Below are 26073 nucleotides of genomic sequence, written 5' to 3'. Positions count from 1 at the left end.
AACTTTTCTCAGCTGTCTGAATCCACTCCTAGGTGGTTAGTTTACATGTGTTTACAATAGATTCCACCAAAAAACACAACTTATAGTCCAGTGTAACTTATGTATGTTTGTTTCTTTATTTTCTGACTGGTGTGACTTATACTGCAGAGCAGTTTATAGTCTGGAAAATGTTGGACCCGTATATCGAAATTTCCAGTTCAAAACAACTAAAATCATTTGAATCCGTTCCAGCCTTGGAAAAAAGCCCCAAACCTCCTAAATTATGGGAAAAATCATTTTTGTCAGCAAACAGACACACACACTTCCTGCGCATAATTCATTATATATAAGTTGCGTAAACAATGATAAAGAATGGAAAGAAAGGCAAGTCACAAGAAGACACAAGCTACGTCTTTACTCCACAGACATAATTCAGTTCAATTCAGCTTTATTGATAAAGCGTTGAATCACACCAGAGGTGCCTCAAAGCGCGTCACACAGTCATTAAGAAGAGGAAACCGACTGAACCCCCAGAGCTGGCATAAACTACAACAACCAGAAAGAACTCCTCTGGGAAGAAACCTGGGGCAGATCCTGAACCTCTGGTGGGAGGTCCGCTGCCTTCCCCACGCTGGTGACAAAGTATTTGGGAAAGAACAAGATCCGGTCGCAGCTGATGTATCCATCCGCCAACACGTGGTGGTGGCCCGAAGCACGACTCAGACTTTCGCTCTTATCTCAAGCTAAAATATGGACGGAGCAACGGCTCATATCTCAGCAGACTTGTATGTCCTGTCGCTCGTATGTCAAGGTACTACTGTACAGGGTGTGTGTTTAGGAACAGGGGTACCTTTTGCAGATAATGTCGCTTTCTGTAAAATAGAATGAAATGATTTCTGGATTCATCTAGACACAAACTGAGCTCCAAGAAACAAGCTAACTTTAGCAACGGCTGACTCTGGGGTTGACTTTATGTTCTAGTGTTAAAATATTCCAGCAGATGTGTTTCGTAGAAGCTATTATGCCATTCCAATGACAATGACAGTGTGATTTCTTTCAGCGTGTGAAATCAAGCGTTAAACTGCAGTTACCTTCTTTGTGAAAAGGATCCATCATTTTAAACCAGACATATTCATTGTGTTGCTTGGAAAAAATGAAAACAGTTGCTGATGTTTGTCACAAGAGCTTGAGAGACTGTCCAAGTTGAGGCTGGGCTCCTGACTTGTTGGGCCACCAAAGGATGATCCTTTAAGTCCTTTAATTTCTAAAGATTTCATGCACTCGAGTAAATAGGAATTTTGGGGCAATTTTAATATTAACAGTTACATGTTCACATGACATTTACGTTGGCAAGACAGACAAACTTTGTTTCTCACAAAATATTATAAGTTGTAATGACTCCTTCAGTTGCTTGTTTCATCTTTAGGTAGCTCTATAATCTAAGTACATGTTGTCCAAAATCCAGGTTAATCTGTGTTCTGACAGCTGCATGTTATCTATCAGAACATTTGGAAGAGTATGTTTTAATTTTATTTATTTTTTGGACATGTTAATATAACAGACTTCACAACTTCCTAATATTTACAACATGTTCTGCTAAATATGGTAAATTGTCCCATATACTACTGAGGAAATTCAGTAATATATGGGACTATTTACCATTCACCATCCCTTACCTTTTAAGCGATTAAATGTGAGTAATTACCCACAAGCCCATACCATGTTCACTAACCCATGCAGGATCTGGCCGGTGCGTCATGTCTCTTAATTACAAATGTGAAACCTTAATGCATGTATGGGAAGCAAAATAATTATACAGATATTTCTTCAACCGCTTAATTTGTTCCAGACGTGTGTGGAAATGCCCAAATGACCTGACGTGTCTGTGAGGAGACATGAGAAAAAATCCTGCATATCATCTGCATATAATAAAGGAATTAACAGCTGCTGCTGCAGCGGCGGCAGACACATCCCTTCACCCTCTCATGCTTCTTATTTTGACGCCACATTCTTCATTAGAATATGTGAACTGTTTCATGTGTGGTTCAGATTACGGTTTTGACTCATTATCTTTTCTGTGCTTTGTTGCTAATGAGCAGGACAGGCCAGCTAAATGAGAAAAAATCCATTTATATTATTAGAAACGTGCTGTAATAATGCTCATTAGTGTTCCATTTTTCTTATACAGTATCTTTAATTACATTTTAATCTCAGTCCTTAATAAGAATGAAGGCATTAATGGCTTATAATGCCTGTAATGTATTTGTTATTACATGATCAGACAAGTAAAAGAAGTAAATTACTTTATTTTTTTGAGTAGCCCTAAATTGTAGAAGGTGTAATTGGAGCTCGCTAAGCTAGTATCAACTACATGATCATTATCCCCCCCCCCCACCATGTAGCTAACATGTTGTGTGGGGCAGCAGTAGATCATGGGGGGTGGCAGTAGCTTAGTCCATTAGGTCTTGGACTGGGAACCAGAAGTTGTCGGTTCGAGACCCAGGGCCAAAACATCTGAAGTGTGAGCTGGCAGTGGAATGTGTCAGCTCACCTGCTGAGCAGTGTCGCAGTGCCCTTAAGCAAGACACCGCCCCCCACAAGCTTCTCATTTGGGGCGCACCATTGTATGTATTGCATGCCTAAAGGCCCCGTGTGTGTGTGTGTGTGTGTGTTTCAGGGACTTGTACACACACATGCATGTCTTAATATACTGACAAAATAACACCATGAGTGAAAAAATAAGAATTTCCTACGGGATCAATAAAGTGCATTTCTTTTTTTCCTGCTTTGATCTGAGAAGAGGAAGGAGTGTGTGGCGTCTTCTTGTATTTCTTCTATTTTTTGCCTTTTTTATATATTTGTACATGCTTCTGTGTACCACAATTTAACCATGTTACGGTAGATTTTGGAAGTTTGTGGGAGGCGAGAGTGTGGCTTCTTTGTGTGTGAATTCACTCTGTTTTTGTTTTTTTGTATGGGTCTTCAATGACACTTACGTTCAGTAGTTTGTGGGGCTTTTTGCGGAGATTAGGAGGCAACATGGTATACCTGAGATGGGCAACCGCAGAGGAAAAAGCCATGTTTTAATTATGAACAATTATGCGTCAATGTTGTGGCACCGGCTGTCCTGCATTGACCCAACACCAACGTTGATCCCGAAAATCCAGGTAGCATTCTGGACTTTTTTTGGGTCTGCCGGCACTAGGTCCCACAGAGCGTCCTCTTTCTGCCCAAAGAGGAAGGAGGGCAGGGGTTCATTCATCTGGCCTGCAGGGGCGCTGCTTTTCGACCACAGGTCCTCCAGCGGTTCCAGACTGGTCCTGAGGACCTGGTGTGGCAGCCCACGACACAGGCAGTCTTGATTCAGTGCTGGGGTCTGGGACTTGACCGTGTCTTATTTTTAATGGAACTAGAAGCAACAAACTAAAAGACATTTCAGTTTTTTATCAGTGTTTTTAAAATCTGGGGTTTTAACTGAAGAAGAGACCAAAGGAAATGCTTCACACTTCATTGGATTTTAAAAGAACCTGTCATCGAAGGAGGACTTTGTCACGCGAAAGACATTGCAGGAGCAGCAGTAGAGAACAAGTTCATCACTGCCAAAATCTCCACCCTTGGGCGTGTGGTGGAGTTTTGTGGACCTGTTTTTAAAGATGCTCTGTCCTCCGCTGTGGGCGTGACGTCAGTGAGGCTTGTTGAAAGACTGCTGGGAAGCTGGAAGAGCCGACTCACCCCACTGCAACTGAATTTGATCAGTGGTAAAGATTTCAAAGAAAGACAAACTTAAAAATCGGGCTGACACACCATGGAGGGTTCACCTTGATCTTGCAGTGGGGGTGAACCCTTCATGGGAGTTTTTCTATATAAGTCACCATTAACCAAAAAAGTTGGAGATCTCCAATTAATGTTTTTAAATGGCTGTAGCCGTCAACAGTTTTAATTCGATTTTAAACCCAAATGTGTCAAAAAAGCCTGTCCCTTCTGTTCTCACAGAGAAACTGTTTTCCACTGTTTTCTGGACTACCAGAGGCTCGAAAACCTGTTTGTGTCTTTAGAGAGAGTCTTCCTCTCATTTGTTCATGTTTTTAACAAACAGACCTACATAACCGGTTATAAACGCAGAAAAACTAAAAAAAAAGAAGGCAGATTTTAAACTTCCTTCTGTGTCCGACAAAAATGTCTCTATTTAAGCAGGAACAAAAAAAGGTTCAAAGCTGTTCAGATTATGATGCAGAAATCCTTTTAAAAAGAGTGGTCAAAACGAGAATTATGATTGATTTTAATTATTACAAATCAATGAACGATTTGGAAACTTTTATGAACTTGTGGTGTGTCAATGATGTATTGTGTTCTGTGCTGAGCGAGAAGCTTGTGTTGGGTCATTGGTTAATTTAATTTATTTATGTTTAGTTTGTTCATTTTCTCCAATTTATTTTTGTATGTGAATTCCTTTTTGTGTGAATCTCTGTTGGCTTTTGTATGAGTCTGATGAATTTGTTTTCTGTGAATAAAACTAAAAAAATCTTTCTGTCTCTAGTGCAGCATTTGTAAACTCAGTTATTCAGCACATACTCACTATCAACAGTCTTTCAAGTACACCTAATGCATCATTAATATTAACATCAATATTAGATTGTAGCAACAAAATTTTAGAACTTTTTGAATGTTTTTTTTTAAATTTTAGCAATGTCAATACCTCCTTTCTCCTTTGAATATTTGTATTTTGTCATTGTCTCGGTGTTAAATTGTAATTGCTTAGTCAGCATAGTACTAAATGTTTATGATATTGAGAGTAGGGGGTAGACATGCGGCAAAGAGCCACAGCTAGAATCTAACATGAATTTAAACACCATCATCCTGCTCCTCCGTCCCTCTTCACATGTTCTATCACACTCGTGCCACCACATGGATCAGCAGTGATGTACAGTCTGCTAACATCACTAATGACCTTTCAGTGGCACCACAATGTCTAACAGAACCCAGACGCACAGAGGAGGACAGAGGCAGACAGACACACTGGAAATCAATGTCACTCGTCAATGCATTCAAGGATAAAGATTTCCCAGGAAGCTGATGCTCTTTGAAACTGTTACTCTAAGTCAGGCAGGCCAACCAGTCCCCCCCCCACCCCCTCAAGAAACTCAATAAACAATACAATAAGATCACCGTCTGTATTTGAATTTAAATAAAATATATTCAGTCAAAAACAACTCTTTCAAAAGCTACATAAATTTCTTTTGACTTATGTGAACTGATCATTTAAAGGTGTTAGTTAACATTTTATATAAATTAAATATAATACCTCACATTCGTACGTACATTCACATGCAGCATCTGGTCTCCCAAAGACCAGTGGATTCACATCACAGTGTTATCTCAACGCACCGTTTGATTACATCCGTTAGATCATTCCCTTCTTTGGAGATTGTCCATCTCACCCCCTGTGAGACATTTCTAACCAGAAAGAGATTCTGGGGGAAAAGAAAGAGCTTCTCTCCAGAAGGTCAAACTGATCCTGAACTCATCATGAGACAAATGTCTCACCTGAATCTTTTTAATGCTTATAAAGTGTTCAAACCTCTTGGACATTAGTAAATTTCAAGGTGTCCTGAATACTGAACCATATATTTTGCTCCTGGAGCAATGTATGCTTCAAAAAAGGCAATTATCTTTTTCAGTGAAGGCCCTGCTTATTTATCAAACAATGATACCATAACCTGCATGAATGACAACAGAAAAGGGAAAAACTAATGGCAAGCAAATGGTCAAATGTAAAAAAGTTTGTTTCATGGTAGAAAATGTGAAGACTGTTGGTGGACATGAACACATTAGTGTGTGGAAGCCAAAGCTGCTGCCTTATGTTCATAATAGCAGTGTGTCTAAAAATATGAGTAAACCTCAAAATTCTTCAAATAGTTTTTATTTTAATGCACACAAATGCATTGGGGACACTTCACGCTCTATTTCAATGTGATAATGTCTTCGAGAAAGTCAACAAACAAGGTTAAACAATGCAGTCACAGACTACAACATCCTGCGACACCCCTGAATTGAAGATTTTACCCTGACCTACTTGCATAGGTCATAGATCAAAGCTAGTGCTCTGACCTACTTTCATAGATCAAAGACTACCTTTGTTCTATGGTCTTACTCACACTGGCCTTTTCTCTTGTCTCTTTATCTTATCCAATTTCTGAGTGAACAAAAGTTGAAATTTGACCTTGACCAATTTTCCTCAAGGTCATCATCTCATTGTCTTCCCCTTTGCTGCCTGAGTAAAGTGATTTGTGTTTTCTCTTTCTATCGGCAACGGTTGTGAAGATATTTGGTGAATTATCAGACAGAGGGACGGACAGACGAACATACAAACACTGACAATTACTGTACAACACATCACCGCTTTGAAACGGGATGTAAAAAAATACCAGTGCCGAGTTCAATTAGTGACGTCATTGATTGTGAAAGAAAATAGGTGTTACACAGGTGGCCCTGAGTTAAGGATCAAGGCAACTGGTGGTGCAGATGCTGGCTGTGCCTTTGTTCTTGAAAAACAGAGAAAAATGGGTCGTTCAAGGCATTGTTCAGAAGAAGAGAGTTCTTTAATTGAGAAGTTTATAGAAGAAAAAATGATAGGTGTTCAACTAAAACCATATCTAAAATCGCAGCCAAATCCAGAAAGTTCTTCTTCTTCTTCTCCTTTGGGCTTTTCCCTTCAGGAGTCGCCACAGCGAATCAATTGCCTCCATCTAACCCTGTCTTCTGCATCCTCTTCTCTCACACCAACTACCTTCATGTCCTCTTTCACTAGCCAAATACAGGAAGTTGAGGAAAAAAAAAAAACCTACTCAAATAAATTCGAGAATAACCAAAATGGCAAAGGCTCAGTGAACAATTGTCTCCAAAAGGATCAGAGAAGATCTAAGGTGGTCTCTGAGTCCTGTACAATCAGAGGACGTCTATGTGAAGCCAAGCTACGAGCAAGAAGCCCCCGCAATGTCCCATTGTTAAAAAACAGACATGTGCTGAAGTGGTTACAATTTGCCAAAGACCACACCCACTGGCCCAAGAGGAAATGTCATAAAATTTTGTACACTGATGAAAGTCAGATTGTTCTTTTTGGGTTTAAGGGCCGCAGACCGTTTCTCAGACGACCCACAAACACTGAAATGACTGGTGCCAGAAGTTGGTCGAGTCCATGCACCACAGATGTGAAGCAGTTACCACAATCTGGTTATACAACTAAATATTGGTTTGAGAGTCTCAGGAAAGTTTTAATCTTGAAGCATTTCTTAGTTTTATGTAGTACATTTTTGAGTTTTAAAGAAAGATGCCAACACTGCTATTTTTTCACATTATGTTTGTTAACTTTCTGTAAAATATTACAATATTTAATGACTTTTTCCACATTTCTTGCTTTGAAGTGTCCCCAATGCATTTGTGTGCATTTAAATAAAAATAAAAATATTTAAAGAATGTTGAGGTTTACCCACATTTTTAGACACACTGCTATTATTATAAACATAATTGTATGTACACATAAATGAGGGCTGCACAGATAATGTTACCATCTTTCTTTCCAGTGAACATGAATACACAGAAGATGAATACACATGGTGACCTCCGTTATTGTCTTCTTCCAGATATCAACATTTCCTACAGGACCTGACGGCCAACACGAGTCCCAACCACCCAGAATATCAGCAGATTTCAAGTAAGTTTTTCAACTATTGTTCAATTTTTTTGTCTAGTCAAAAGGTAAAATGATGTGGCATGGTTGTTAGTATCTGATGGACTGACCTGAGTGTTTCAGAAACTGTTGATACACTGGAATTTTCACACACAACCATCTCTAGGGTTTGAAGAGAATGGTTCAAAAAAGAGGAAATATCCAGTCAGTGGCAGTTCTGTGGGTGGAAATGCTCTGTTGATACCAGAAGTCAGAGGAGAATGGTCAGACTGGTTTGAGGTGATAGAAAGGCAACAGTAACTCAAATAACCACTGGTTACAACCGTGGTCTGAAGGAGAGCATCTCTGAACACGTGGAACCTTGAGGCGGATGTTCTACAGCAGCAGAAAACCACACCGGGTTCCACTCCTGTCCGCTAAGAACTCAGGCTCTCCAGAATCAGACAATAGAAGACTGGAAACATGTTGATCTGACCAAAGGAACAGGAGATTTGCATCACGCGTGTGCTGCTAACAAATGTCATTATGTCAAGTGCTCCTGGGGGGTTTGGTGTTGTCTCTTCATTTGTATATAATACCACTAAAACATGGAGATGGGCCCTCAGAGTCTGGAGGACTTCTTGTTTTGACGGTATCTGGAAGTCTTTTGTAGCAAACCTGCTGTCTTGTCTATTGTAATTGTTATACCATTCCGTGAGGGCAGCCCAGTCATTTTTTTTAGTCTTTGTACAATAATTCGGAATTGGAAGTGTGACATTTTACCTGTTACTATGATGAAAACTTGAAATTAGTTGTTGTATGTGGCCACTCACTGACACTCCATGCTGCTTCCTAATGGACTCACGTTGTCACCTCCTTCTCTTGCGGCCTGTCTAGATTGTTGGGGTTTGTCAGCAACAGCAGCAACAACAGCTGATGAGTGTGTAATGATTTGCTTTGCATCACTACTCACATAGATGTTGGGCTTCCTGACAGCAGAACTCTTCTTCTCCAGGCGGTTTGGACAAAGAGAGATAAGCAAAGCTGTACGATTGTAAAATGTAAGGCCGAGCCTCCAACAGCAGGAAACCCACTAAAACAAACAACCTGCGAAGACTTTGATCAGTGCCGTCAGACTCTGTCATGGTGAAAGACAGCCCTCATTATCTTTATTTGAGCTACAAAGAAAAGAGCTCTCCATCCTTTTATTTTCCATTTGTTATTGTTGTCACAGCAGCTCTCTGCTAGCAGCAGGAAGAAAGAGTGGGAAAGCTCACGATGCGTGTAAGTTCTAGTTTGATGTGGATTTGGACATAATTAACTGGGAGCGGATCAGACGATGTTAAGCTGGAGCGATATTAATAAATAAAATCTTCAACATCAACATGAATCCCGATAATGACTAATTTCAGTCGTCAAATAAGTAGCAAATCTGACTGGAGCGTGAATGTACACAAGGAATTATTAATGTGTATCAATTAAAATCTCATTGCTGCTGTGCTGCCTTTGCTTACGAATTAAAACAGCCCCTTCCTCTAAGATGAAGGTACACATCTAAATGTGCACCGCCATCGCCTTTCCTCTTATTAAAGAGCCTTTTTAAAAACTGCTGCTTTTTAGTGTGTGTGTGTGTGTGTGTGTGTGTGTGTGTGTGTGTGTGTGTGTGTGTGTGTGTGTGTGTGTGTGTGTGTGTGTGTGTGTGTGTGTGTGTGTAGTTAGCCTGGTTGTGTTGCAAAAGAAATTACTCAAGAAAAAATGAATTCCAGACAAATCACATTGGATGAGATTAAACAAACTGGTTTTTGTTGTTTCTACTTGTGTTGTTTCCCGTCTCCTTTGTACTGAACTGACGCTGGACTGGTTGTGAGTCCGGTGCTCCGGGTTCTTCTGGATCCTGTATTAATATGACACACGCTCCTGAATCCGATGTGACCTGAGGAGAAAGGACTCTCTTAAATTTGTCAGGGATGGAACAGTAAAAGTTAACAGTTGTCTTCTTGTGGTCAAACACCATCTGGTGAATAAATGGAATAAAGAGCTGTGAGAAGCGGAGGATGTCTTCAGAATGTCTATGCCCCAGATGAATTATTAATGCCTTGGCTGGAACTCAGCTCAAGAATACTGTAATTAGATGTTGTTGTTTTTCTAAAGCAGGCAATGGAAAATATTCCAAACATGTGCAACAAAGGGAAAAAGTCTACACGGATGCCTTGTTTGCTTTACATTGTAATTGTTGTGAAGTTAAGCGAGCCAATTAGCTGTGATTATTTTAGTATAGTTACGTTGCCCTGAGGATCAGGTTCATCTGCTGAGTTCTAGCGCTCAGAACAAAAGCAGTTTTTTTTAATTCCAGACAAAAGTTTTGCTTGGAACCAGACTCCATCTCTTTGTTGTTATTTTGGAAGTGTTAATGATGTTGTTCTAAATGTTTACAGCAGTAATTATGCCTGGAACACAGCAGCTGCTTCCTGTGTCTATTCTGATCATTCTCTTGTTTGTTGTGGGGTGGAGGTTCATTCATTCATTCATTCATCTTCCGAACCGCTTTATCCACCGTAGCGGGTCACGGGAAGCTGGAGCCTATCCCAACTGTCTTAGGGCGCGAGGTGGGGCAAACTCCGGGTGTGACGGTAGTGCGCCGCGGTGGGGCAAAGGTCTGGTTGCAAAATGAGAGGAAGGTAAGGAAGGTGGAGAACGTCTGTACATTAGACGTGTGTGGGCCGGATGGACATGATGAAATTATGAACTTCCAGGCCAAAACTTTAGATCTGGACGGTGGAAAAATGTTAGCGCTCAGTACCAGCACCAAACTCCAGGAGGCGTAATCATGTCATGTGGACATTGCCCAACACTGTTTCAAGTACCTGGATCATAAGTTCAGAATTATGTTGACAACTTGTCTGACTGATGAATCCTCTTGGCATACAGCTTGTTGAGCTACTCTTTCTGAACGGAAAATATTCAACGTCTAAATAAGAACATAAGAGGAGGAATACTGTTTCAGCGTTTCTCAGCAAAGGCTGATGTGGGAATGTGTGGGTCTTGTTTTAGACACAAAGGAAATAGTTTATTTCATCAAATATGCTGCACATATTTGGGTTGCTGCTGTTTGCATAAAATTGCAGACTGACAGCCCAGCTGATTTGCAGGAGGATAAGGCATTAGGTGCTACAATGGCCACTGTGGTGGAGACCAGCATTGCTTTAATTAATATGACCACACTCAAGCACCCCCCCCCCACACACACACACACTCATATGCAGTACACAGCCCAGCCTGATCCACTCAACAGACCATCAGCTCCAATCAGAATTGTAGAGAGATTTAAATTTGCACTGCTCAGTTAAGTTCTCTGCAGTAGCACGCTGATGAAATGAAGAGAAATCAGGCTGTGATGCTGAGTCAGCCTTCAAAAGACTGTGTGCAGCATTTGGTAGGATGGAATAGGCTGTATGATCACATATTTATGATCATAATGGGTTCAAGGATTTTATTTCTGTTGTCCTGATGCTCAGATCTTAAAGGTTTCATTGAAAACTGATATTGAGAGAAGAGCCACATCAGCATTAAGATTGACAAAAATGGTCTCAGGCAGTGGATGTCAAGGACCTTATGTTTGAATATCTTAGACCTTCTCCATCACAACATAACCGGGTAGTTAGTTCTCCGTCTCAGTGGTCTGCTCTTCACCAGCAATTAGAGACGGACCAATATACTGCAATTAAATCAGTATTTCAGTATCAGCATCTATCCACGTTACCGTGAAGTAACCACCTCTGTGACTTTGCCCAGAGAGATTGCCGTACAGTCTTCCAAAACCATTTTGGTGCCATCCCAAAGTTGTTTTCCATGGCTGCAGTCCTTCTGGCCTGTTGGTACCCTGCAACTGCCTCAGGAGTCCCCAGGGACAACATGAAATCCTTTGTTCCTTTATTTATGCCCCTGAAGGCCTCCTTCAGTCGGGACGGCTTCCGTGACCACCGGAGTCCACCACAGTGTTCAAGAGTTACTGTCCCTTGAGGCACCCAAGACCTCAGCTCTCAGCTGCAGCTTCAGCAATGGAACGTTTGAACATCGACCATTCAGGTTCAATGCCCTCAGCGTCCAAAGGGCGGCAAGAAAAGCTCCTTCGGAGATGTGAGTTGAAGGCCTTGAGGACAGAGTCCACCTCTAGATGTTCCCAGTTCATCCGCACTAATCGTTTGGGCTTAACCAGGTCTATCCAGAAGCTGCCCCCACCAACGGACTCAAGCCACTACCAGGTTGTGATCAGTCCAAAACACAAGGTCAGATGATTTGATCACAAAATCGATCATTGACCTCCGACCCAGGGTGCTCTGGTACCAGGTACACTGATCAGCATCCTTGTGTTGGAACATGGTGTTAGTTATGAACAATCCGTGACTAGCACAGAAGTCCACCAACATAACCCCGCTCGGGTTCAGATCAGGGAGGCCATTCCTCCCAATCACGCCCCTCCAGGTGTCTCCATCATAGCCAGCTGAAACATTGAAGTGCCCAGGAGAACAATCAAGTCCCATACAACGATCCTGTGAAGGACCCCATTTACGGACCCCAAGGAGGTTGAATGCTTTGAGCTGCTTAAGGCGTAGCAGTCGTAAGGCGTAGGGAGTCAACCCTCTCATCCACGGAGGTAAACTCCAACACAGCGGCGCTCAGCAGGGGGCTTGTGAGTATCCCCAGGCGTGAGGCGCCAAGTGCCTCACGCCTGACGTAACTGTGAAGAACAAGGTCCAACCCCTGTCCAGGAGTTTAACTGAGGCTATGCGAGCAGGTAAGCCCCGCCAGATCCAACTGGTAATGCTCCACCTCCAACACAAGCTCCGGCTCCTTCCCCCCCAGTGAGGTGACATAGCCAGCTTCTGTCACCCATATGGCGACCCCATCTATGTGCCCTGTGGGTGATGGGTCCACGAGGGTGGGGAAAGCCAACAGTCTGCAGCTAACCCAGACTGTTGACTAGAACACAGATGCATCCAACTCATTGATGTAATGAATAATCAGTGGAGATATCAGTGGGAGCCAAAGATTAATGAGCTATGAATGAAGATGTCCTTTAAAGCTAATGACACCAGAGGGGCAACCCCCACCTCCAGCCTGTAACCTGTGTCTGTGGACCCTCAGCGGCTCAGAGGGTTGGAGTAGATCAAGAGATAACTACGTCCTGTGAGAGCGACCTGACAGGCAGGCCTAACATTCATTTGTTCCAAACAAATGAATGTTAGGGAGAAGATGACTGGATTTTCAGTGACCAATATATTAATTATTGGTAGCAGTACTGAGGTCACGGCTCATCGATTGGCCAGTTACTCCATCCGTGTGAAAAAAATCCACTAGTGAGAAAAAACAGTCCTTGAGCGTTAGAGGTGAGGAGAGGTGAGGAGTTGGTTGATGTAACGTGTTGACCATTCTTTTTAAAAAGGTTGGTAATGCATTGGTGAGTCTGCTGCTGCGGTACTTTGTTGTGTCCTCTTGGAGGGGGGACGTGTGCTTTGAACGACTGTCCACCAGGTGTCACTACTATCTGTTCAGCCAGGTCAAGAACTGATGTTGTCAGGTAGACGTGTGTCTCTGAAACACACTCTGATGACGTGGAGTGTGTGCCGAGCTGAGGGCGGAGCCCACGCTGGAGGTGAAGAAGTGACGGTTGGTGAACCACCGTTGTCCCTGAACACGGCTGGAGTCTCAGCTGACGCCATCGCCTTACATCACGGATGACCCACACAGAGGAAATATTACTGTTTGTCATTGACCCCTCATGTATGATAATCCCAGTGTTTCTGCGTGTTTCCTGTAGGGGCGGTGGCCGCGGTGGGGGCGGTGTCCCAGCGTATCCACAGCAACAGGCGGCGCCATGAGAACCACCTGCAGCTCTGCCGGGTGCAGAAACTGCTGAAAGGACGCAAGACTAAGGTGTTGGCAGCAGGTTAGAGCCCCTGATTACCCAACCCTTTAGCCCCCCGAGGAGCAGCTCCCCTCCTCTGGCAGCACCTTGGCCCATGTGGGGGGGTATAGATGCACTGAAGGAAAATTTATTTAGCTTGGAGACATGACTGCACTTTTCTGCATTACTTGAAATCAATAGAAATCATTTTCTACTGAACTTGAGTCGTTTGCTCTTTATTCGTAGAGAATTGCTGCTAACTGTTGGCAGGAGGCTGTACCCCCCCTCACCGTGCCCTCCCCATCACTCCCTTCTTTCACACGTTCTATTGTGATTCCCTCTCTACTTGTGGAGCGGGGGGGCCCTTTTCTTCCTGCCCTCCCCCTCCTGTTGTTTGTCTGGCCTCCTTGTTGCTCTGCTCGCCCTGCCAATCTCCCCCAGGACCAATTAGAGCCCAGCCTCATCTCGCCAAGCAACAGATAAAAAGGAAGCCAAAAACGCGCGCGCCTCTGTGTGTGTGTCTGTGTTTGTTTGCTTAGATTTGCAGGTTTGTTTAGTGTGTGTGTGTGTGTGTGTGTGTGTGTGTGTGTGTGTGTGTGTGTGTGTGTGTGTGTGTGTGTGTGTGTGTGTGTGTGTGTGTGTGTGTGTGTGTGTGTGTGTGTGTGTGTTGGTGGAGCTGGAAGCGGGTGCTGAATAGCAGCTCATCTATCTAATGCCGATGTGGGAAGTTTCAAAAGCTTCCTCTCATCCAAGTTCTCAGACCCTCGCAACTCTGCCAGCTGCCTTTCCAGCCAATAAAGCTCCGGTCCCAACAGGCCCACTTCAGAGCGGCGGCGGCGCCGCTGCCTCAGAACCCCACCCGGAGCCGTCCTCCTCCTCCCACCAGCTCCACCTCTCATGTAGGGGAAGAGAAAAGCTCCGTCTCTTACAGATGAGAAGCGCCGGAGCCCCTCAGACATATTAAGTAGCTCTGCTGGAGATGAGGGGGGGGGGGGGGCATGGTGGGGCACAAAGCCTGAATCAATGAGACGTGGACATGCAGACAGTCATCCGGTGTCGCTGGGGGGGGCGCCTGCCTCCTCCTCCAGTTTAAAGCATCCTCCATTTCATTCCACATCCATTCTCTTTATGTCTTTTAACGTCTGTGACAGTTAAAACATTTCACTTCTATGGTATTTTGTCCAAACTAATTAATTATCATTAATAGAATGCATTATTAAATTCAACATGTTTAGACACAAATATTTAATAATCCACTAGAAAGGAGTAAAAATGCTAGCAGTGCTAATAGACTTTTTTGTGGTGTTTTTCAAATGAGAAATGTAGCTTAAAGTGTGGGACAAACCATTGTCATTACGTCACATAAAAATAATATTAACACGTGGGATTAGAGGATTAAATCTGGCCAAAACACAAAAATCTGCCTTTGTTCATCTATTCTGTGTATTCTCAAACTAAACCACGTCTGAGGATTCCCTCTCAGACACGTTGGATGGTGGTTGGATTCAGCTCTGACATGTTGAATCAGACAGCGGCTGATTCCTCTGGTCTGCTGCTGCCAGTGTTGAGACCAGGTCTAACTGATTCTGTTCCCCACCTCAGGTCCTGGGTGGAGCTTCTTCTTTGTTGACAAAGGATACACACTTTTCCCCTCGCTTTTTACTTGACATGTCCATTCTTGTCCAACATTCTACATGTAATCTGTTCAGGAGGTCCAACAGAGGTTCTGATGTTCACTGAACCTGAACCATGTTAACACTGACTCTATCTGGACTATCTGACACTCTCTCTCTGTCTCTCTCTCTGATGCTGTTCTTATCTTCCTTTGATTTCTTTTCCTCCCAACTGATCAAGGTGGATGGCCGCTCAAAAGAGTCTGGGTCCTGCCCGGAGTTTCTTCCTCAACGAAGGAGTTTTTCCCTCCACTGTCTCTTATGCTCTGGAGGGTTCAGTTGGGTTTTTCTGTCTGTTAAAGCGCTTTGAAATGTCTGTTGCCTAATTCAGCGCTATATAAATAAAACTTAATTGATTGATTGATTGATTGATTGATCGACCCCCTGTCGCATTTGGGATCCACTTTAAACTCTTCCTTCCTGAGCCGTTCCCACTGCCGTCCCTGAATACGTGTCTGAGCCGATACTCTCTGGAACTCACCTCGATGTGGTTAGGGTTAGGGTTAGGGGTTAGGGCCGTCTGGCACACCTTCCTTTGGACACTCTCAGACCTTAGTGCTAAAACTGGACAGCTTTGCCCACTTCATTAGATCAGCTGCTTCTGTGACTTGAATTAAGTCACAGCTAAAGCGTTCCTGTCAGGTCTTAGAGCATCCTCCTTTGTTTTCTTATTTAGAGTTGTTGCTGCTTCAGTTTCCTGGTGCAGACGATCTGTTGACCCGTCCTCTTTTTGGTTCCTGCGGTCCTCGTGTTGAATCAACTTGAGGTGCTGCTGTTGAGACTGGAACCATTATGTACTGCCACTGTACTTTATGAAGCATCTTAACAATTAGGTCTGACCAGATGTCCTTATCTCCCAGTTCAGTGCGATTGCAGCGCGTGGATGAAGTTCCTCTGATCGATTCTCAATTAAATGGACGGATAAGGGCACTTTTTTAGCTTTTGTGCAGGAACCATTGCTTGATCTCAAATATAGAAAACATAAAAATTTAATGAAGACATTAATGAATCAATTTGTTTGGCGTTGATTTTGAGGCTGTGCTCTGCTACTTAGAGGACTTCTCCAGCAGTGGAGAGCAGCTTCCTGCTGCAGCGCTCCAACTTAAACAGATTGATGCCCGAGAAAGTTATTAACCCATCAGCTAGTTCAGGTTAGTGTGTGTTGGGCAGCTGAATGGGGGGGTTCTGCTGGACTTTGCTGTTTAGGCAGCCTGATTAGAGCTATCTGTGGACTGTACAGGGACTGAATCGCATTTGCAAATTACTTGGGCTTTTTCATTCCTTTGTGACATGTAGTAACCTTTTAAGAAATGTATTTTTCTGAAATGGTGGAATACCAGTTAAACATTGGTATGTGGTATGAAACAGCAGTGGACCTGCTCCTGATCGTCTCCATCATCTCACAGTGAATTATGTTGAATCTACACACAAAAATGTCACAGAAAAAATAGATAATTTGAGTAAACACAAAATCAAGTTTTTAGATGATAATTTCAAGGAGTAAGTTTAACTACAACCTAAATCATCAGCATGAAAATCTGTTAACATTTTCAGGAGTAGGAAGTGGTCTAGTAGTTCTCACTGAAGGAGATGATTATTCAGAAGGCTTCTTCTGAAGCAGTCGGAGGTGAAAGAGCGGACTTTGTTTATGTCAGGGACAAAGGAATTACAGTATTTCCTCAGATGACTGCATGGATCACGTTTTGCAGGTCACATTGTGAGAGCCATGGAAGTGCTGCCAGATCTCAGAAAAACTATTTGTTTGACTATATATGGTGTGATAATTCTAATTCTGATTAATGAAGTTCATCAAATAACTTTCAACAATCTTTCAGCGTCCTTTGGACTTTCAGAAGATCTGCATGGGTTATTTCTCCACCATCAGTCCCAGCAGGACGACCAGGAACTTTTGTAGATCAGTGTGTTTTTTCTGTTCACCTGTCCTTCCCATCTGGGCCAGATCACCTGGAGCAGAGCTGGGGTGCTGTTTGACAAGGGAATCTAAGGGAGTCTGAAAGGCCTGGGTGTTGAAGGCTTGCTTCTTCCTCCTCTATGAACCTGCTAGAACAAGGGTCTCCAAACTTTTTCCCGTAAGGGCCACCTAACTTTTCCCTTCTCTAATGGGGGGCCGGGTTCAATTTGTAGCAGAAATCCTGTGGCAATCACAGGGGTGCCTGAATGTAAACATTTATTGTCTTCCAGAAAGCCTCACATAACCAAATATTAACAACCCTCTCTGGTTATTATGCCTTTTGGGAGGGCAGCATAGCGGCCAATGAGACTGTTGGGCTTGAAGAACATCACAGTTCTGCTCAAACTGATTAGAAGGCTGGGCTTCATCGATGTCAGCAAGGAGGGACTTCTTTTGCATTAGCATGTAGTTCACGGAACCTATGATGACTAAAACATCAAGGACTCCTGGTATGGCGCAACCGGGGGCCCTACCCTGGAGCCAAGCCTGGAGTTGGGGCTCGTATGCGAGCGCCTGGTTGCCGGGCCTCTGCTGAAGGGGCCCAGCTGGGCTCAAACCAAAAGAACGACGTGTGCCCAACCTCTGGTGGACTCGCCACCCGCCGAGGAAACCGTAGGGGACGGGTGCAGTGTGGATTGGGTGGCAGTCGTCAGCATGGGGCTCGACGACCCAATCCCCAGAAAAAGAGTCTAGCTCATGGAATGTCACCTTGCTGGGGGGAAAGGAGCCAGAGCTTGTGAGGGAGGTTGAGAGGTACTGACTAGATATTTAGAGCAGTAATGAAATTACAATGACCTCAAATGGAGATTAGGAATTAAAATTTAATACATAAAAATTTACCAACAACCTCTCTGATCCAGTTCTGTTTGTAGGTTGAGGACTACTTGTTTGTACATTGAGGCCTAACTGTTCATATATTTAGGACTACCTCTTTGTAGGTTAGGCCTACCTGTTTGTAGGTTGAGGACTACCTGTATACAATGGCCACTCCTAACACTCTTACCAGGGAGATTTGTGCTGTCTGAGTGATCATCGCTGGTTTTCTCAAACGTCCGTCTCAACACGCTGGGCGCTGGCAGCGTGCCGATGCGTGAGCCAACACGTTACACGTTACTACCCATGCAGGAATTTGATGTATAAACAGTCATCCTTCAATCATCAGCAGAGCAGATGGTCACCGTTAGCCCAACAGCAGCCTGCTGCTGAGGAGTCACTCTAATCACCCAGCAGTGTTACTGTTTCTGACAGTCTCCTCAAACTGAGACGTACACACCGCCTGGGCCAGCACTGACCCAACCACAGACCAGACAGCCACAGGGCTCAAACATCACGAAGCAGCCCCCACCAGCGGTAAACAAAACACACATGAAGGTTCTTGTGGGTCTGGGTCGTCCTAGCTCCTCCGCTAACAGCAGCTAGCTGACAGCACTGGTGTCTTCACTGGTTTCTCCTCCGGCAGCGGGTAGCTGGTCAAACTGGGTTCTGTTTGAGAACATGTGTCCTGTTTTAATGTTCTCAGGTGATGTTCTCTAAGAACACCCCAAGTAAAATTACACCATTAGTCCACTTGTAAGCACATCTGTCAAGCTACTGTGGAAACAAGTTGTTTTAGGTAACTTTGAAGGGCGATCTATGTGTCTGGAGCACATCTTACCAACTATATCCTCTAAAAATAAATAATATAATCTTTTGGTTTTATTTGTCTTATGAGATTTCCATGTTAGGATGATTTTAATTTCATTGGTTGTCTTCTCCAGAGCAAACAACATATGGTTAACTAGTCTCCACAGAGGAATGGAGGACATGCCCTAAACCTCTTTATAATAATCATAATCATAATCACTTGTTGTAGGAGAAAAACATTATTATTCTCCGCTGCAGCAACAGTCCAGACTCGTCAGCAGTGACTCAATTAGCTACGTTTTTTGTTTTGTTTTGTCCACAATCATTTTGGAGTTCCAAAAAAGCTTCCACTATCGTGTTTCAGACAATACGCTGTTGGATGATGAAACGTAACTGTTTTGCACCACACATGTCCTTCAGAGTTAAGACTGAGGAACTTCGCCGTTCCTTCATGCTGTTGGCCGACTGGTTTTCTCTGGAAAATTATTTATGGCCCGCCGGATGATTTTTAATCACTATCAGAACCGGCCCGCAGGCCACGTCGGCCTGCTGGTGTTTTGGATGCACCAAAAATACATTCCTGACCCCTGAATGACCCCTGACCCTGAACATTTACGAACTTGTATGAATGATGAGAAACCATCAAATATCAGGCTCAGCCTCAGACCAGTCAGCATCACACAGCAGGAACGCATTTTCAGTTTTAAATTCAGTTAAAATTTTACATTTGTTTCTACAAGACGTGATATCTCTTTGAAGGATTGTTTTCTCTGTGTGCCATAGATTTTTGTATTATATTTTATTTATATTTCAGTTGAATGAATTCAAGGAAAATTGCAGATAAGAGCCATGAGAAAGAATACAATTGATTTTTTTTTTTAAATTGTACTATTTGAAAGCAGTGATTGGTAGGATTGGTAGGATTGTAGAGCAGCATTTTTTTATGTTATTTTATTTTTGCACAGTAATGCATTATTATTGAGCATGCAATAATGCATGCACAATACTGTATTTTCAGTTTATAATGCATGCAATTTCATTAATGAATTTATCTTGATATGCAGGAGCATTTTGTTTTTGAAGGACATTTACTTTTTTTGCTGTTTGCCTGGTGAAAATGTTTCCCCTTGAAGTTACTGACAGAGCCATCACAAAATATTACTTCATCTATTTAATCATTACATAATATACACTATGTTAGCTTTTGGTTCAGTAGGCTGTGTTCATTTCAATATGTTTTGATAAACATGGACCCAGTCCGGCCCTCGGCTCGTAGCAAATTTGTTTCTTTGACCATCCGTGAGTTTGACTTTGACGCCCCTGGTCTAGAGAAACAAACAAGACCTCTTTTATATTAGTAATCAGGGTCATCCAGAAACTGTCGTGCAGATCGTTAATGATGGATTCTGTCTGCAGTGAACAGCTTACATACATGTGCTGTTTGACTATCCCTGACCATTATTCAATCATCAACTCATTCCCTCAATATGTTAGTTCTTTACAGATATTCTAGTTCTATAGCTGTTCGTGTAACCATTATATCAGTTTGTTCATTAAAAAGTATTGTCTTTAAATAGTTTTTTTGTCCAACAAAAAGCCAAAAGTCAAACATACTATCCTAAAATGCAGGCATTTGATGCATGTCCTGCTCATACGTGAGCTCTTTATGTGGAGCGTGTACTGTGTGAAAACGTGCAGTAGAGCAATTTCTTACAAAGTTTGTGTGACATGGCTGCCTGAGTGTAACGACACATTAAATTGACTCCCTACAGTCTTTAAAGGGGTGGATGAGATATTTCTTTATCAATTTTTTAAAAAAGATCACAACCACTGCTCCAATCTCCACTTAACACCTGAGAGACTCCTGGAGTGTCTCTCAACTGTTTGTCTCTTAGACCCATGGCATTTTAAAAGCAATTTGACCCCTGCCTGGCCCTGCCACTTAATCTCAGTAGGCTTGTCTGTAGCTGGAAATGTCCGCTCTCAGCCTGAGGCACATCTTTGGCCGCTCAGGCTAGCTGCAATCACAGGCTACTGGCTGGGGCAATTACAAAAACACACTGGACCCAGGCAGAGTTTCATCTTATCTATCCAAATGTCAGCCTCATGCTTATTAAACTCTCCTCATGCTGCTGCCAATCACGGTGAGGAAGTTGTGTAGCGGCCACACCCAGAGGTTGTTGCTGCTCGCTGAGACGGTCTCAGGTTTCTGTGGTCAGTGTTGATGCTCCAGTTGAGTAGTTTCATGTACCTTTCACTTCAGCTTGTCTCCTTCAGTTTGTTCTCTTGCTGAAATGACGATTCCATCACATTTACACGGATGTCTCACACTGACTGTGTTATTCTGAAGCTCTTTGTCAGAAGAGCGAGGCTAGACTGATTGTGCAGAGACACAACGATTCACACGAGCAGGTGCTTGGTGAGGGTAGAAGGGACGAGTGCTTTAACAGGCAGAAACCCTGAGCAGGTCCCAGACTCGAGATGTGCCATCCTCTTTTAATTGGTTGGGGTGATAGAGGGAGAGAGACTGGGGAGAAGAAGGAATGGATCGCATAGGTGGACGGGATATCAGTGGCTGTCAACCACCATACCAGCTGGGCGTGGCTCCAGCTGATCGCTGACGGTTTTTACTCACGATGGGTCTCCAGTCCTCATCCTGGGAGCGTCCTGTGTGTGATCTCACCACCGTGACCCCACTCGTGGCGTGGCCCAGTAGGGGCCCAGTCCTCTCCCACGTTCCTCTAGTGGGCGCCATCTCCAGACAGTGGTCTGCGTGTCGGGTTACAAAAGGGTCCCTGCTGAGGTTCACCCTCCACCAATCCAGACCAGCTCCTATCTGTCAGCTCCTGTCTGCCCGTTATATCCATGTTAGATACAGGAAGTGACTCTAGAGACATCCCGGTAGGACATCCGTGAATAGTGACATCATTGTGTAGGTGTAGGTTTGTTGCCCACAACTTCTCAGTTCAGTTGAAGTTCAGTCTGGAGAACAAAAGTCAAAGAAAGGACAGAAATCAAATAAAATATAAACTTTGTGTATATATTTAATCAATCAATAAATCAATCAACTTTTATTTATATAGCGCTTAATCACATCTGAAGACATTTCATAGCGCTTTACAGATAGAAAGCAACGGTGGCGGGGAAATGCTCCCTCATTGAGGAAGAAACTCCGGGCAGGACCCAAACTCTGGAGGGCGGTCATCGGCCTTGACCTGTTGGTTGGGAAAGAGGATACACTGAGGACAGAGATAGGTCAAGGAAAATAGAGAGAGAGAGAGAGAGAGAGAGAGAGAGAGAGAGAGAGAGAGAGAGAGAGAGAGAGGCAGAGAGAGAGAGAGAGGCAGATAGGCCGATAGGCCAGTTTGAGTATGTCAGTAGTGAGCTGTTGCTGAATTGGGGGCGGGATTTCCAGGCCTTTGGATATCCTGTCTTTCATCCGTGTTTCCCACCTTTAAGACCACATGTGGTCAAAAAGACAACACAGTGGTACCTCTACTTACGAATGTCTCTACTTAGGAAATTTTCTCCTTAAGAAATTTCTCAGCAGGAAAATATTACCTCTAGTTACGAAAGAAATTTCAACTTAAGAAAGATAAAAATACAGTATGAGCTGATACTCGAAGCTCCCACAGGTTCCTGAACACAACATTCTCATAGCTGCTCTGTCATTGGCTATTACCTCGTATCTTCCTGGCATCCCATTGGCTAGGAGGGACCCCTGTGTGTATCTAGATAGGTGTCTATGCAGCGTCCTCGTCATTCGGCCCTCGACCCGTGAGGTGTTCTGATAGTTTTACGTAAATATATTAACTGTTAGAGTATTCACTATGGACCCCAAGAAAGTGACGGAGAAAAGAGGAAAAGAAAAGATGAAGGAAAGAGTTTTTTTGTCCGTACAAACAAAGCAAGAGATGATAGAAAAGCCTGAAAAAGGGATGCGTTTGGTTGATCTCACCAAAGAATATGGCCGTAATGCATCTACAATCACCACGTTATTAAAACTAAAGGAAGTTTAAGGAGTTTAAGGCGTCGCGTGGGTGGTTGGAGAAGTTCAGGAGGAGGACTGGAATTCACTCTGTTGTTCATGGTGGGGCAAGAGGGCATGGACCAAAGAGGGCAAAAAACAATGAGGACAGAAGTTAAAAGGTAAATGAGCATCTTTATTATTCTTTATTCTTTGTTTTTTACGTTATACACAACTCTCATTTATTGTGTAATAATCTAATTGTAACATGTATTTGTTACATGCATTTTATGCTTTACAAAACATGTTGGAATTTTTGGGGCTTGGAACGGATTAGGGCATTTGCTTGGAAAAAAGTGTCTCTACTTACAAAATTTTCTACTTAGGAAATTTCTTCCGGAACGAATTATTTTCGTAAGTAAAGGTACCACTGTACATGAATATGGACAATCATTTGTTAATGACTCCAGCAAAAGCAGTCAGAGTCACAGAGGAGTCATGACAATCAACAAATAAGGTAATTGTCTTTGATAATTAACACGTACAGCTAATGGACATCAGTTGTCTCTCTACGTGTCTCTCTCTGTCTCGTCACAGAGTGTGTGAGACAGGACTACCTGGTGCCCATTGGAGCTCCTGCTGGACAAGTGATTGCCCTTCACTGCCCCCCCCCCACCACCACTTTGCTCTCACATCGCAGTACCATTACTGTTGTGAATGAATGAATTAAATGAGTTTCATCTGTACAGTAATGATAATACTACCGTGTAACACAAATGGCGTGTACAGACTGCCTTCAGCTCGTGGTCACTGCAGCTTGGCTGTAAGCAGAGGCTGAAATGCTGATTTGTTGTGAAGCTACACAAAAAGGTTTGACGTAAAACAATTTCCACCACTTTCCTGCCACATGGGGCAATAGGCATTGACTGACTGAATGTTCAGGGGCAAAGACTGAAATTCAAAAACTCTTAACATTTGTTCCTTCAGGGCTGTCCTTCATACCAGCTGTGCATTAAGGCGTGTTGTAACTCTTCCTCTGACAGTCTACATGTGTGGTAGACATGAACGCTGGACTGAGTCTCCTGTTCCTGTTCTCCTCACCCCAGCCAGCAGCTCATGATGATGAGGGTTCTGTTCCGTGTTCCCTCCGTCCCACAGGGAGGTGGTACATCCGGGAAGGCTGGCTGAAGACCGTTCCTCCAAAAGGTGCAGATGTGAAGCCCAAGATGTTCTTCCTGTTCTCGGACATGCTGCTGCAGGCCAGGCGCTGCAGCCCCGTGCACCCTACCCACGGAGACAAGTTAACCGGGCAGCAGGCCTACCCGCTGCAGGACTGCACCGTGGAGAAGGTGTTCGGCCACACCAGGAGCAAGGGGGGGCTACTGAGCGTGAGTGAAAGCCAGTCAACTCAAAGCGTCCCTGTCTTCACCTCACAACACCACTGATAACTTCACATTAGTTACACACAGCTAATGGCAGCGTCGCCTCTCCTCCCCCAGCTTAGAAAGCCTGGTTGAAGTTGAACTTCTAACGCGTTGTTCCTCCATCGGGTTTCCAGCTGCCGGCTGACAGATCGTGTCAGAATGATGGCGATGCTGTCAGGAAGCATTGAAGGAACGAGTCACACACGGCTGAGTGAGGAACCAACGCATTTAAGCATCAAGACTCACTTCAGCAGATCGACTCCCTCCTCCTGCTGATGGCGCTTCAGCCTCTGAAGCTCTGGTTAGAATCACCAGCTGGTGTCTCCATACGTACTGTAGGTAGATGTGAAGCTCCTCCGTCCTCCACAGGATCTTCATGATCTCTGTTGAAGTCAACAGGACTGGTTCCAGGTTTGGTCAAGCTGCTAATTCAGAACTGACTGATTGTAATCATTATCAGTTAACCTGTCGCTATAAAAACTCACTCGGTCATGAGTTTATCGTTCATCTGAATTTATGGGAACAACTTCAGATGTTTGGCTTTGAGGAGAAGTTTGAAACCCAGAGATTGACCATCTGGTCATCTGAAGGACAAAAGCTTCAAACCCTCAGGTTAATGAACATGAAGACAAAGAATTTGACTGTTTTCATGCTGCAGGAACAATGAACAAGTGTCTCCGCTGTGTGTCGGTCCACCGTCATGTAATCCTGTATTTTATGTGCCTTTCAGTGACATTTAAATAGAAGTTCAATCTGATGTGTTCAAACGATATCAGCCAATGAACACTCACTGTTTACACGCTGTCAGACAGACGCGTGTCCCTGAACGCCTCTGAGTTGTGTGTTCGTCTCCGCCGCATCAGACCCATCAGACTTCAGTTCCTGCAGAATCAAATAGTGTGAGGGGGTAACGTTCAGGGGAGGGACGAGGAGAGAGCCCCCACCGCCTCACGCCTGTTTACAGGGACATGTCTGACCCGTGACACACGTGTCTTCATGTGTCAGCAGCTGTGGTGACATGCTAACGTTAGCATGGCACCACAATCGCTACAGCTAACGTTAGCATGGCACCACAGCTGCTACAGCTAATGTTAGCATGGCACCACAGCTGCTACAGCTAACATTAGCATATCACCACAGCTGCTACAGCTAACTTTAGCATGGCACCACAGCTGCTACAGCTAACGTTAGCGTGGCACCAAACTGCTACAGCTAACGTTAGCATGGCACCCCAGCTGCTACAGCTAACATTAGCATGTCACCAAAGCTGCTAAAGTGTGTTGTGTGACGTGTGTGTCCCGCTGCATCAAACCCGTTCTTCCCAGTAAACCCATCGTTCCCAGTAAACACATCGTTCCCAGTAAACCCATTCGTTCCAGTTAACCCATCGTTCCCAGTAAACACATCGTTCCCAGTTAACCCATCGTTCCCAGTAAACCCATTCTTTCCAGTAAACCCATCGTTCCCAGTAAACCCATCGTTCCCAGTAAACCCATTGTTCCCAGTAAACCCATTCTTTCCAGTTAACCCATCGTTCCCAGTAAACCCATTCTTTCCAGTAAACCCATCGTTCCCAGTAAACCCATCGTTCCCAGTAAACCCATCGTTCCCAGTAAACCCATTGTTCCCAGTAAACCCATCGTTCCCAGTAAACCCATCGTTCCCAATAAACCCATTGTTCCCAGTAAACACATCGTTCCCAGTTAACCCATCGTTCCCAGTAAACACATCGTTCCCAGTTAACCCATCGTTCCCAGTAAACCCATTCTTTCCAGTAAACCCATCGTTCCCAGTAAACCCATCGTTCCCAGTTAACCCATCGTTCCCAGTAAACACATCGTTCCCAGTTAACCCATCGTTCCCA

At 43.8% G+C, this 26073-nt stretch overlaps 1 protein-coding gene across 3 annotated transcripts in view; it reads left to right on the top strand.

Moving 5' to 3' along the window:
* The window catches only part of arhgef39 (Rho guanine nucleotide exchange factor (GEF) 39), a 59016-nt gene that overhangs the window by 20326 nt on the left and 12617 nt on the right, over positions 1-26073 (top strand). For 2 of the 3 annotated variants that reach the window (XM_068306993.1, XM_068306992.1), the window contains exons 6-8: positions 7620-7690; positions 13464-13592; positions 23944-24173. In XM_068306993.1, the coding sequence (XP_068163094.1) occupies positions 7620-7690; positions 13464-13592; positions 23944-24173 (430 nt within the window). The remainder of the gene's footprint in view (positions 1-7619; positions 7691-13463; positions 13593-23943; positions 24174-26073) is intronic. The other variant, XM_068306994.1, reaches the window with a different exon arrangement.

Source organism: Antennarius striatus, chromosome 22 (genome assembly GCF_040054535.1).
Source record: "Antennarius striatus isolate MH-2024 chromosome 22, ASM4005453v1, whole genome shotgun sequence".
Classification (NCBI taxonomy): domain Eukaryota; kingdom Metazoa; phylum Chordata; class Actinopteri; order Lophiiformes; family Antennariidae; genus Antennarius; species Antennarius striatus.
This window is presented reverse-complemented; position numbering and strand designations above follow the sequence as displayed.